At 31.2% G+C, this 12,514-nt stretch overlaps 1 protein-coding gene across 1 annotated transcript; it reads right to left on the bottom strand.

The window, feature by feature from the left end:
- Nucleotides 1–3,068: 3,068 nt before the first annotated feature.
- On the bottom strand, nucleotides 3,069–3,902 carry LOC139847200 (zinc finger A20 and AN1 domain-containing stress-associated protein 1). The gene has a single exon (XM_071836836.1). It carries the CDS (start codon nucleotides 3,812–3,814, stop codon nucleotides 3,323–3,325), a length of 492 nt encoding a protein of 163 aa, XP_071692937.1. The 5' UTR covers nucleotides 3,815–3,902; the 3' UTR covers nucleotides 3,069–3,322.
- Between the last annotated feature and the right edge of the window lie 8,612 nt (nucleotides 3,903–12,514).

The following is a 12,514-nucleotide window of genomic DNA, read 5'->3' as shown; positions in this document are numbered from 1 at the left end:
AATTTGAGTGTTCTTCTTTGTCCAATTAAGGGCTCAGACTCTCGTCTAAGCTCTTCAATTTTATTGTGATAATAATTAGTAAAATAGCTGAGTACCTCATGTAAGAAGTATATAGGTATTGGATTATAGAATTGGTAAAGTTAGATAGATTCATATCCACCATTGTTAAAAAAGACTCATTTTAGTCCATATACAGCCAATTACAATTTATAATCATAAGTTAATAAATATAATTAAATATGAAAAAAGTATTAATTTCAGATATTCGGATATCCGAATATCCGAATTTTTTGAAATGAGCTATCCGAACCCAGAATTCGAAAATTCGGATATCCGATTTTTCGGATATTTTCAGATCGAATTTTTGAATTTTTCGAATTACGGATTCGGATATTATTAACACCCCTGTTGCAAAGAACAATTACAAAAAAGGGCATATCAGCGAGCTCCAAAAAAATACGTCTGCAGCTTGGAACCGTAATTTCGATTCTCATCAGCTAGCAATTGGGTTCTCCTTCCAATCTTCAAAAGAAATCAGCCACTTCCTTTTACGATTTGTAATCCAAAGGTGAGCAAGAATTTTCGTAGATGCTAAGATGTCATCTTTTAAAACGGCAATGCGCATGTCCGCAGCGCTATGAACCAGATTACTACGCCACTTTCAAATTGACCATAACAAAACATATATGGGGCAAGACACACAAGGTTTAGATGAACTGACCCGAGCTGAAAGTTGGCAATACTTGCAGCCAGTGGCGGATCCAGGAAAATTTTTCACCGGGGGCGAATTTTTTTTCAAAACGTAGGGATTTTTTTTTTGGCAAAATATAGAGTTTTTTGAGTAAAATTTGAAGGTTTTTGAGCAAAATACAAAGGTTTTGGGGCAAATTATAGAGGTTTTGGGCAAAATATAAAGGGTTTGGGGCAAAAAAAAATTTTCACCGGGGGCAAAATCGAAAAACCGAAAAAATTTGCACTAAAATTTCGAAATTCACCGGGGGCGGACGCCCCCCCTCCTAATGCACTAGATCCGCCTCTGCTTGCAGCATTGTTGACACCGTTCGAAACCAAATACTGCTAACAAACTGCAAAGATGATCTGACCCCACCATTGCTAAAACCTTCCACAAATTATCGAAACTCCGCTAAATAAAGGTGAACTTTTAGTTACAGGGAAATGGTTAGGGTAATGTATAATATTATGCTTAAACTTTTTAAATTTAATTTAATTTCAATGTTAATATTAATACTCACGACTTTTATATGTTATTGGTAAACAAGTAAAAGGATATAAATTTCTTATTTACACAATTGGGGAAGGAAGATATCCTTTACTCAGTTGTAAGCAATATATTTGAGTATTTCGTGACAATTTTTAATCCTTTTTCTTCTAGATATTTTACCATCAAGTTTAAACTTGAGCCATCTATGACGGAACTCATGACTCAACCACCAAACTACTATCTTGAAATAGTTCTTCCATGCATGGGCTCGAATCCCATTTCTTCCAGTCTTTTCCTACTGAACACTTTCCTGCTCAAGATAGGGTACTAGAAAGGGATCATACGAAGGCTATGTTCTTTTTTTAGATCTAGCCTGAATGACTCCTAAACTAAAGGCTTTCATTATATCTAAAGTGTGCAGTGAGGGATCTTTATATTATAGGTAGTCAGTCTTTACTTCACTCGACCCAAGCAATGCCCAAAGAGTCCCAAAAAAACAAAAATCACTTTAGATTCAACAGCTCGGTGGAACTCACCAAGTTTAATATGATTACCCAGTTTAGTGTATCTGGTACTCTATTCGAATTCCATCGATAAATATTTGCTTAATTGCTTTTGATCCAACAGCTCGGTGGCTACAGATTTAGTTTGTAAAAATACTTTCGATTTATTAATACTAGTTTTAACTTACGTATTGTAGTTGAAATTACTCATCTTAAGATTGAAATTCTATATGTTTTGTATTGTTTAAATGAGCTACTTGCGTTCCTTTCGATGCTTTTGTCATAATAGTTCAATTTCAACAAGTTATTTTTCAAGGAAAAAAAAAAAAGATCGATCAGCTCGAACTCAACAAGAACTTGGATTCATCAAGCTCCAAATTTAACTGTGTCAAAGTTTCCTAACAAACACAATGTGACATGTAATAATCATTTAGGTAGTTGTGGTTCACTAGAAAATAAGGATAATAAGACGACTCCCAATCGTAATTAATATTGTACTCGTTATAGATGTTACATTAGCACTACATCGGCATCAAAATTCTATAACTAACTTATAACTAAATCATGTCTATCATTATTAAACATCTTCGTCTTAATTGCCACATCATTAACTTACTAATCTTTCTTATCTATTTTAACTAAATGCAAAAATAATTATTATTTTTAAACATCACTTATTTATAAATATAAAAGTAGATTAACCATTATCAATTATTAATAGAAAAATAAAATATATTGATTTATAGTTTTCTAAAAAATATTGTACAATACGAATGAATGCTTATACAATATGAATTTATATATTGATTAATGTTTGTACAATGCTCATATAAAAATAATGGTACAATATGCATCAATACTTGTAAGGTGATCATTTGGTTACAAAATCCTACTCTAAGACCCCACCAATTTCTATAACTAGCTCTTTAAATTGATGGGGTATAAAACGAAAGTCAAGTTGAATTCGTTCCTATGGTGTTCAATTGAATGCCACGTTAGTTTTTAAAGCAATAACAAAATCATAAGGAGCGCTCTAAAGAATTCTTAATACCGGGTTAAGAGAATGTGCAGTACACGTCTCTGAGATTAGAGTCACAAAAATATCGATAATACACTCCCCAATTAAAATCATTTTACTATACCTCTATGGTGAAAAGATGCTTCAAAACCGACCTTCCCATTCAAGTATTGAGGTATTTTGCGCTTTCACGAACGGTTAAACCTCTGATTTCCAACTAAAAATAACTAATTTTTAAATTATTTCAATAGTCGTTATTATTGTTCTCATTATTTCATACACATCCACTTAATTTATAGCCAAATTTAAAGTTAAAAAAAAACAATGAAACTGTCAAATTGAAAATACACAACCTAACATCATCAAATGTACATTAAAAATTAGGTAAAGGAACTAACAAAAAAACCATAAGACTACTCGTATTAAATAAAAAAAATATCATAAAAGGAGCCATAGCACAATAATACATTTCACTTTAATCATGGAACCCAATCCAACCACATCCATCCCCACACCAAACCATATTTTATGGTTTGGTTTCCATCCCACCGGACTATTAAAAATTCACATCAACTCGGTTCAGATCCGGTTCACTTTATCAGCTTTAACAACCGGGTTCGCTTTAGCAATAGCGTCTCTTCCGGTTTTCTTAAAATCGAATTCACAATCATGTTTCTCAGGGTACCGATGGCTTCCACAAAACGTTTCTCCACACTTGCACTTAAATCCCATCACACCCACTTTCTTATTACAACTCAAACACCGATTCGACACCTTTTCCGTCACCGGCACCGCCTTCGCAGCCGACACCGTTTCAATCTCATCCGCCGGAGTTGACGAAGAAGAAGAAGATGGATAAACCGATTGAGATACGACTTTGTTGACTAATTTGTCGACGGCGGCCATAGCTGAAACTGCTTGTTCTTCTTGGATCCGTGAATCACGGAAACATTTAGAACAAAGGTTGTTGGTCGCCGTTGAGCCGAAAAAGCCGCATCCGTTAGCGCATGGAGCCGGCTCAGTCGGCTGGAAACTTGTACCGTCGTTCATCTTGTTTGCATCTGAACCCATCTCGATTCGATCTATGAAAATAATAATCACGAAACTTTAATTGGAATAAAGAATTAATTTTAATTAATTGAAAAGGAATAAAAAGGATTCAAATTCAAATATATTGAGACGCGCAGCCGGAAAGATGATATATATAGAGGAGTGCAGGACAAATAGGTTGACTTTCTTTAACGAGAAGTTATCCATATTGACGGCAAGAATCACGTAAATACCCATACTACCCTCGCTCTATATATAAAAATACTACGTAAGTAGTCACCAATACGAGGATAGTTTCGTCTTTTTGGTTGCTTAAACCGCATTATTTAAGCCAGTTAAAAGACATATGTACCCCTTGCTATTTTGGTTCAGATAATATCCTCAGGAGATTCTAGAAGGATCTAATAGTTTCTAAACAATTTAGGATAATATAAAATCAGAAGGCGGTAATTTTGTTACAACGATAAAAATTAGTCAGTACAAATTACAAAGATTATAAATTATAATTTGGACTGATTATAAAAAGTTAATTAATTTTTTTTTAAGGCATAAAAAGTTAATTATTATTATTATTATTTAGTTAATTTAAAAAGATTTTATTTCAATTTATCGTTAAAAAATAAATTATGCAAAACATGGTGATAGTTTTTGTTATTTGGTGTTTATTTCAATTGTACAGAAAAATAATGAATGTTTTAATTTCTCCAGTGATAACTTTTAGGCTCCGCTTGACTGAAAACAATGTTTTCAAAGGGAATGAAATGTGTTAAATGAATTAGTACTTGAAGGAATTGGAATTAATAAATTAGAATCCGAAAACGTACCGCAAAAACGCAGATTAAAAACGCGTCTCGAAAGCGTGGGTCAAAACGGCGCCTCAAAAACGTGCCATGAAAGCACGAGTCGAATGTACATAAAATATAAACGTAAATATGTTTTTTATTTTTCATAGTTTCAATGTTAGAGGGAATTCAAATCTGTCAACATCTTGAAGTAATAAACATTCCATAGATTAAGAAATCCTAAGATTACAAGGAATTTAATTTCTTCCAAAATATGTCAAACGGAGCAATCTAAGGCATTCATTTTCAATTCCGTTAAATTTTCTTGAGATTCCGTGAACCAAATGATGCCTTACGATTGATGTTGTGTTGAAAATTTTGAACACGTAACTCATTCATTTTATAATGCGTTTTTCTTGTTGAGTTTTAACAATTTCTTGGTGGGCTATCATGATTTGAGACCGAACGTCATCGCATGAGCAACGCGAGGAACGGCATGTGACGAACCCAAACTTTAAGACTTCTCCGGGTAGCTAGTTGATCGGGTGGATGACGAATCGGGTCATCCGCGAATAAATCTTTGTGATTAGAGTTTTGATCAACCCTTAAAGGTTCATCTTCTTGCAAAGCGATCTGTGGTTCTGGTAGTGCTCATCTTCAATTCATCATTACGCCTTCCGGAACATGGATTTTTGACAGTCGTTAAGTACTTTCCATGCTAGTTCGTGCGTAAAAGCATGACCCGATCACTCACGATATTGTGTACGTGCTGCATCCATGACGTCCAATCGAACTAACGTTCCGCAAATATTTATTCTCCTTCAGGTGTCCAAATCATAACTTGACGTTTTGGGTGGTCACTTGGTTCGCCTACTATTTTGTTTCTTTTTCCGTTTTTTTTTATTGTTCGATTTTAGGTTGTGTTTCGGGTACGGATTCAATATTTGGCTTTGTTATAAGGTGTGTTATAGGTTGTGGAGTGTATGGTATTTGTTGTGCATAAAATTATTGTTGTCGGTTAAATGAGAATGATTGTTGTTGTCAATAGTATGAGTTGTGCAATTGTATTTGTTGTGGAAATGGTATTTGTCATTGTTGTAATAGTTGAACGAACTATTGTTGATATATTGCCTTTTGATTTGGTGTGAATTGAGAAAAAAAACTAGTTTGACTATGAGACGATTTGTTTGCTTGATTGAAGGACGAATTATTCGGTGACGAGATTGAATTGTTTAACAAATGATTGTAAAAACAATTGTGGTGGGTTGAGACCTTTTCTTAGATGATGTTGTGTTTAAATGTTAGATGAATTTGTTATGTAAATAGTTATGGGTTGTAAATGTATTTATAGCTGAATTATATTAGGTTTATATATTTATATTTATATATGATATATATACATATATTAAATAAATTTTCAAATGGATAAAATTAAAAATAAAATAATAAATCACAGACCCGCACAAACAACCCGCTTGCCTTCCGTCAAGGCCTTGAGTGGCGCACCCCTTGGCTGTTCGCTGACTATCGACGCCAAGCCTTGACATGATTTCATGCTCCTTGGTTGGCGTCGATAACATGTGGTTTTAGATATAGCGGTGAATTTTGAGAGAAACATAAAATAGATTGATTGATCTACGTATTAGGCCATGTTATTTCATACAAATTCTTTTATAAAGTTTTTGTGAGTGTAACATTTTTCATGAAACTTATGGTATAAGTTGTTGTCATGTCAACAAATATCAATCAATATGGTTTAATATTTCTAAGCATCCCATGTCTATTTTGTGTTGAAATATAAAATAACCTAAAAAAGCATCCCATAAAATATTTTATAATTCTTGACTATCTAAGACCATGAATATCGCGGCGTTTATAGCCACACCCACCGTGACATGTCACCACAAACGCCCCACAAACGTCCGGAACGGAGCGTTTATGGGCTTTTGTGCGGCGGCGTTTGTCTTCAAAAAACGCAGAGGAGAGAGGGCGTGAGGGGTACGTGTCATTTTGTGATTGGTCAAGGAAATATATCCGTTGGCATTTAAATTCATTAATTATTTATTTTTCTTTTTTTCTTCTATATAAACACATATATTCTTTCATTTTTTTTCACACAACATCTTTACATATTCTTCACTATAACTTATAAAAAAATGGAATTTTTAGCTCAAACTATTGATCTTTTGTTTGATTCAACCTCGTCCGATGAAGAAGAAGATCGAAGTTAGAGAGGTCATGTGCAACGAAACCCACAGATATTCAGAGATAGAGATCGTGAAGATTTAACGGCGCATATGTGGAACCTACCAACAAACTTTCGTTCTTTGAATTAGTCATTATGAATTTTTGTTTTTTTTAATTCATGTAACGTTTTTTTTTTTATTATTTTAAATTCATGTAATGTTTTTTTTAATTAATTTATGTAATGTTTTTATATTATTTAACTAAATAAAAATATTTAAAACAAACATAAAATCAAAATTAAATGCAACATCATTATCATCATTTGACTAGTCCCCCATTACAACTTATCCCTTTTTCTGTCATGGTCTAGTCAGCGTCTTCCCCAGTTCTTTCAAAAGTATATCATATCCACTCCACATCACAATTAACATTATCTATGATCTAAGTCATAATCTATTTGTAGCTAGAAAGTGTTTTAATGTGAATTTTCCGTTAGAAATTTTTTTTATTAAAAAAGTAACGACTAAGAAAGTATAAAAGCATTCTATTCTATGTTCTTATAATTATTGTTCAGTGTTTTTTATTATTATTTTAGTTAACATTAAAATTAATTTACAGTTCAAAAATAACGTATTAATTTCATCATTTTATCATTTCCAAAACTGAATTACAGTATAAATGACTTGCATAAAGTTATGATTTAGTTACTATTTATTACACACAATATATCGATTATGATTATTTTCATAAACTATGTAGAACAAAAGTAGTATAAAACTTGTGTTGTAGTTTATGTGGTAGTGGTCTGCCTCTCTCTCGTGGAATGCATCATTGCGCACAAAGTTATCTCTTAACCAGTGGCGGAACATAGTTATACCCAAAGGGGGTATCAGCCCCACCTGGATATAACGGGAAAAAAATTTACTCTAATTTTTTTTTTACCAAAAAAAGGTTTTTTTTAGTGTTTAACCTTGCTGACATTGACAAATTTAATAAATTTCCACACCCGACCCATCTGTATCCGGATTCAAGTTCCACCAGTGCTCTTAGCCCTTTAATTCTACCCAACGGTGCATTCCGCGTATCTCGTTGTGGGGTTAGTGGGGAGGGGGTTTAACCACCCATGCCCTCATATTGGGTTGGGTTTCTCCTTGTGCAGCAGTTGAGGACAGGTTATGCAACTGCGAGATATGAACGCGTATGTGATTTAGTCTTTCTAAGTGATCCCGAATTGCTGTTAAAAAAAGGAATAAAAGTAGTATAATTATACTACTTATCTACACAAATTGATTTGATGTTTCTTCAACAAATTAGGTCGTAAAAACTTTATAGGGCTTTTGGATACTACTTCATTTCTAACCTTTTCTTGATCGTACAAAAGAGTTGAAGCAACATAAATTAAAGCCCACAAGTAATGATGTGGGCCAATATGAGGTACAGCATACGCTTAGTAACTTTGGGCTACCCAGAAAGCCCTTCAAACTTCTGATCCTTCTGATATGTTATGAATGGTCGCGATTCCTGTGAAGAGTGATTCGTGTTTAATTAACCATCCAAAGTCCAAACATTGTGAGGTTCTACCGTTAAAAGGTTTACATTAAACTAACATTATTTATAAAAGATTCACATTATATTGTGTATTTATAGTATCTTATAAATTTTTAAAATGATAATGTTATAAATAAAAATTATTCAAGTTTAAGATAAATTCAAAAAAAAAAAAAAAAAAAAAAAAAATTTAAACCTCTCATGATGATGTCATTAAAATAATTAAATATTTTTAATAAAAATAAAAATATGTTAATTAATTGTATAATATATGAATTATTATGTACAACCGTATGATAAAATACTCTATCACCATATCACCATATGTACAATATTTGAAACATTATATTCAACCTTATGATAAAACACCCATGAGTCCATGACCATATGCACAAACTTTAAAATAAATTGTACAATTTTTAACAAAACACTCCATGAACACCTGTACAAACTTTGAAGCATATTGTACAACCTTCATATAATAATTGTATTTTAGTTTTTTTTTTAATTAAAGAGACATTTGTTATTACTAATAATTATTATTAAAAATATAAATACTCAATTTTAGAGCAAACTTTATTATTATATTATTATTATTATTTAAATATGGATTCTCTTTACGGGTTTAATTACGTTTCATATGTATGCGAAATACATGTCTCAATGAAATGTTGTAATGTAGCTTTTATGATAAGAAAAATAATAATTGTGATGAAAATTGGAATAAAGTGGTGGGAGAATAAATGTAGTTCATTTATTTTGACCAAGATTAGTATATTAATATGATTGTAAAAACTACAAGTTTCTTAGTCGGAATTTGTGATTTCACGGGTCATTAAAGTAAATGACCTTTATCATTTACGTTCACTTAATACCTATAACATATTATTAAACTGTTTCGTTTAAACAAATCCGTAATTTCAAAGGTCATTTCACTAGTTTAACATGTTATGCAAATAAATCACCTCAACAAATTGAAATTGGTTCCGAAAGATGTACACTTATCTAGTATCTAGTAATATAATTCAGAAGTTGAAAATAAAAACATACAAGAATTAATATTGAGACTGGTAGTATTGTATATGATGATTATGATATGTGAAACAACTGGTACACTTGAATGGTGCCTCTATAAGTGGCGATGAAATTAGCCAAAATGCAATCAATTGCGCTGCACCCATATATATATATATATATATATATATATATATATATATATATATATATATATATATATATATATATATATATATATATATATATATATATATATATATATTCGTACATATCATCATCAGCTCACCTAAACGAAAACGTTGCTCCAATCTTCATAGTCAACCGCCACACTCTCTCTCTCTCTCTCTCTCTCTCTCTATCTATATATATATATATATATATATATATATATATATATATATATATATATAGTAGGGGGATTAAATGAGAACCTTTTTTGTGAGAACCGTGAGAACTCACGCGGGCGATCAAAAAAATAGGCGGACGAACGAAAAATCGAGCAAGTCGAACAAGAAAAAGGTCTGAACAATTTTCGCTTGGTTCTACATTTATGTTCTACATTTTGATATTCGAACAAAAATTGGGTAATTCGAACGATTTTTGAGCAATTCGAACGATTATTCGTTCTACATTTTCTGATTCGAACAAAAAAGAAAAACACGGACGAACAAAAAAGACATGGACGAACAAAAAGCAATGAGTTCGAGCAATTTTTGGCTAATTCGAACAAAAAAAATGTAGAACGTGTGTAGAACAAGAATGTAGAACGTTTTGTGCTTTAATTTTTTTGCTCGACTATGAACATAATTGTTCGCCCGCCATATTTTTTGTTCGACTTTCTGTTTTTTTGCTCGCTCGTGTTTTGTTTTTTGCTCGAATTCTTTGTTTTTGCTTGTCCACCACTTTTTTGCTCGAATTTCAGTGTATTATAGTGTTTTTGAAGTTCCTAGAGTTCTCACACTAAAAAATTTCTCACTTGATCCTCTCCATATATATATATATATATATATATATATATATATATATATATATATATATATATATATATATATATATATATATATATATATATATATATGGAAAGGATCCATCGCTAAGCTCATATTTTGGGATAAGGGGATAAGTGATTTTGTGATTTTTATATCTTTAGTTATACAGCTTCGATTTATAAAAAAAAATTTGCTGGTACATATTTTCATTGTGTAGATTCAGAAAAAAATAAAATTTCTTTTTTTTCTAACCGGATCGTTAAGATGCATCTTATGCATGTTAGCTGTTATTTGATGCATGTTAACTGTTTTTCATGCATCAGATGTATGTTAACAAAAAAAAAAAAAATAGAAAAAATGACTTTTGATTAAAAAACACAGTGTTTAGGGTTTAGTAATTAGGGTTTAAAAATTAGGGTTTAGGGTTTTAGAACGAGTTTTTAATACGAACGGCTTAGGGTTTAGAGGTTAGGGCCGTAAACCCAAAAACACTAAACCCTAAACATAAACTCTAAACTCTAAATCGGGCTAAATTCTAAAAAAAAAAAAACTCAAAAAAACCTCAAAACACGTTAACATACATCACATGCAATTTAAGCTCCTGTTGAAAAAAAAATTATGAATCTACACAATGTCAGTTAATCGCAGAATTATTTTTTTTTTTAAATCGAAGCTCTAATGTAAAAAATATAAAAATTAAATTTTACTTATCCCCTTATCCCAAAAATGTCACTTATCCGTTGATCTCTCCCCTATATATATATACTTATATCGTGTTTTAATTAATAAGGAAGCACTTTTTTGGAGAAGTATTTTTTTTTTTTTTTGAATTTTTTTTTCCAACATTAAGATCACATGAAAATATGAACATTTAAAAAAGATACTTTGTGATAAATGTTATTATTTTGGCGTAAAAACACTCGAAGAAATAAATGATAACACACATCATATATAATGTTTCAATTAAAGGTTTTATTAAGGGGTTAGAAATTAAAATTTAGAAATTAGGGTTTAGAAATTAGGGTTCATAAATTACGGTTTTGAAATTAGGGTTTAGGGTTTAGAAATTAGGCTTTAGATTGAATTTTTAACACGAACGGTTTAAAGTTTAGGGTTTATGGTTTTGAGTTACTAAATCCAAAACACTCCAAGAATAAAGAAAGTCCTCACATTCAATGTTCTATGGATAGAAAGATTGTTTACGAATGGGCCTCCGGTCAATAAGTAGGTTACAAAAATAAAAAATAAAATAAAAAAAAGTGTGAGACGCTACGAAGATGGTATACTCAAATTTCCGGGTTTTAATTAAACCTTCATGAAGTTCAATTTCGGCTCTAAGTGACAATCAAGTCGTCAATAATCGACGCTTGATGTTGCCTCGATTAATAGAGCCATACTAATGATATGGCTGAAACATGTATCGAGTTTTTTAAGAACTCGAAATATGAAAAATGCATCAAGTTTCATATAAGGGTGAAAATTTTATAGCTTTGTTTGACAATCATTAAAAAGTAGAGCTTATATATTTGATAAGATCTAGAATATTAATCTCAAGAAACTCGCTTATCAAAATAATAAGCTTTTTTTATCAAGTATAAAATTACCATGTTACCCTTTAATATAAATAATTGTTAGTTGCATATATATGTAAAAATTATGCTATTTTATGTAATTTTACATTATTTAACTTTAGCTTTATCTTCAATTAATATATCAAACACTTTTAAAGTAAAATGAGATTAACTTTCAGCTATAAGCTACCCGCTTCAATTCGAACTAGTTCGACCAAATACACTCACCATAGAAAATGCATGACTATGTTATCATCAGCTAAATCTACTGTACTTAGAAAGATATTATATGAGAAATGTCATTAAATTTTTAAAACTGATTGAAACATTATTGTAAATTATCAATATAAATATAATTTCCTAACATCAATTACGTTAGCTAGTATTATATCCGTCCATCTCTTTTAATCATTAAAAGATGAGCATTATCTCTCATTCATTAAAAAAGAAGCTCCTTAATGACCATAGGATCATTACCAACTTTCAATCTAAGCCATCCAATTTAGGTATTAGCTAACAAATAATTCACATTAGCTAATCATCAAATAAAAAGTCTAAAATACCCCCATTGTTACGGTATACAAAATCAAATTTAGGGGTTTCACCAATTCCCCTTTCATTCACGAT

This window comes from Rutidosis leptorrhynchoides, chromosome 5 (genome assembly GCF_046630445.1).
Source record: "Rutidosis leptorrhynchoides isolate AG116_Rl617_1_P2 chromosome 5, CSIRO_AGI_Rlap_v1, whole genome shotgun sequence".
Classification (NCBI taxonomy): Eukaryota; Viridiplantae; Streptophyta; class Magnoliopsida; order Asterales; family Asteraceae; genus Rutidosis; species Rutidosis leptorrhynchoides.
The sequence above is the reverse complement of the archived record's forward strand: the minus strand, read 5'-3'. Positions and strand labels throughout refer to the sequence as shown.

Excerpts from the sequence above, each read along its gene's own strand:
- LOC139847200 (XM_071836836.1), bottom strand. The coding sequence starts at position 3,814 with ATGGGTTCAGATGCAAACAAGATGAACGACGGTACAAGTTTCCAGCCG.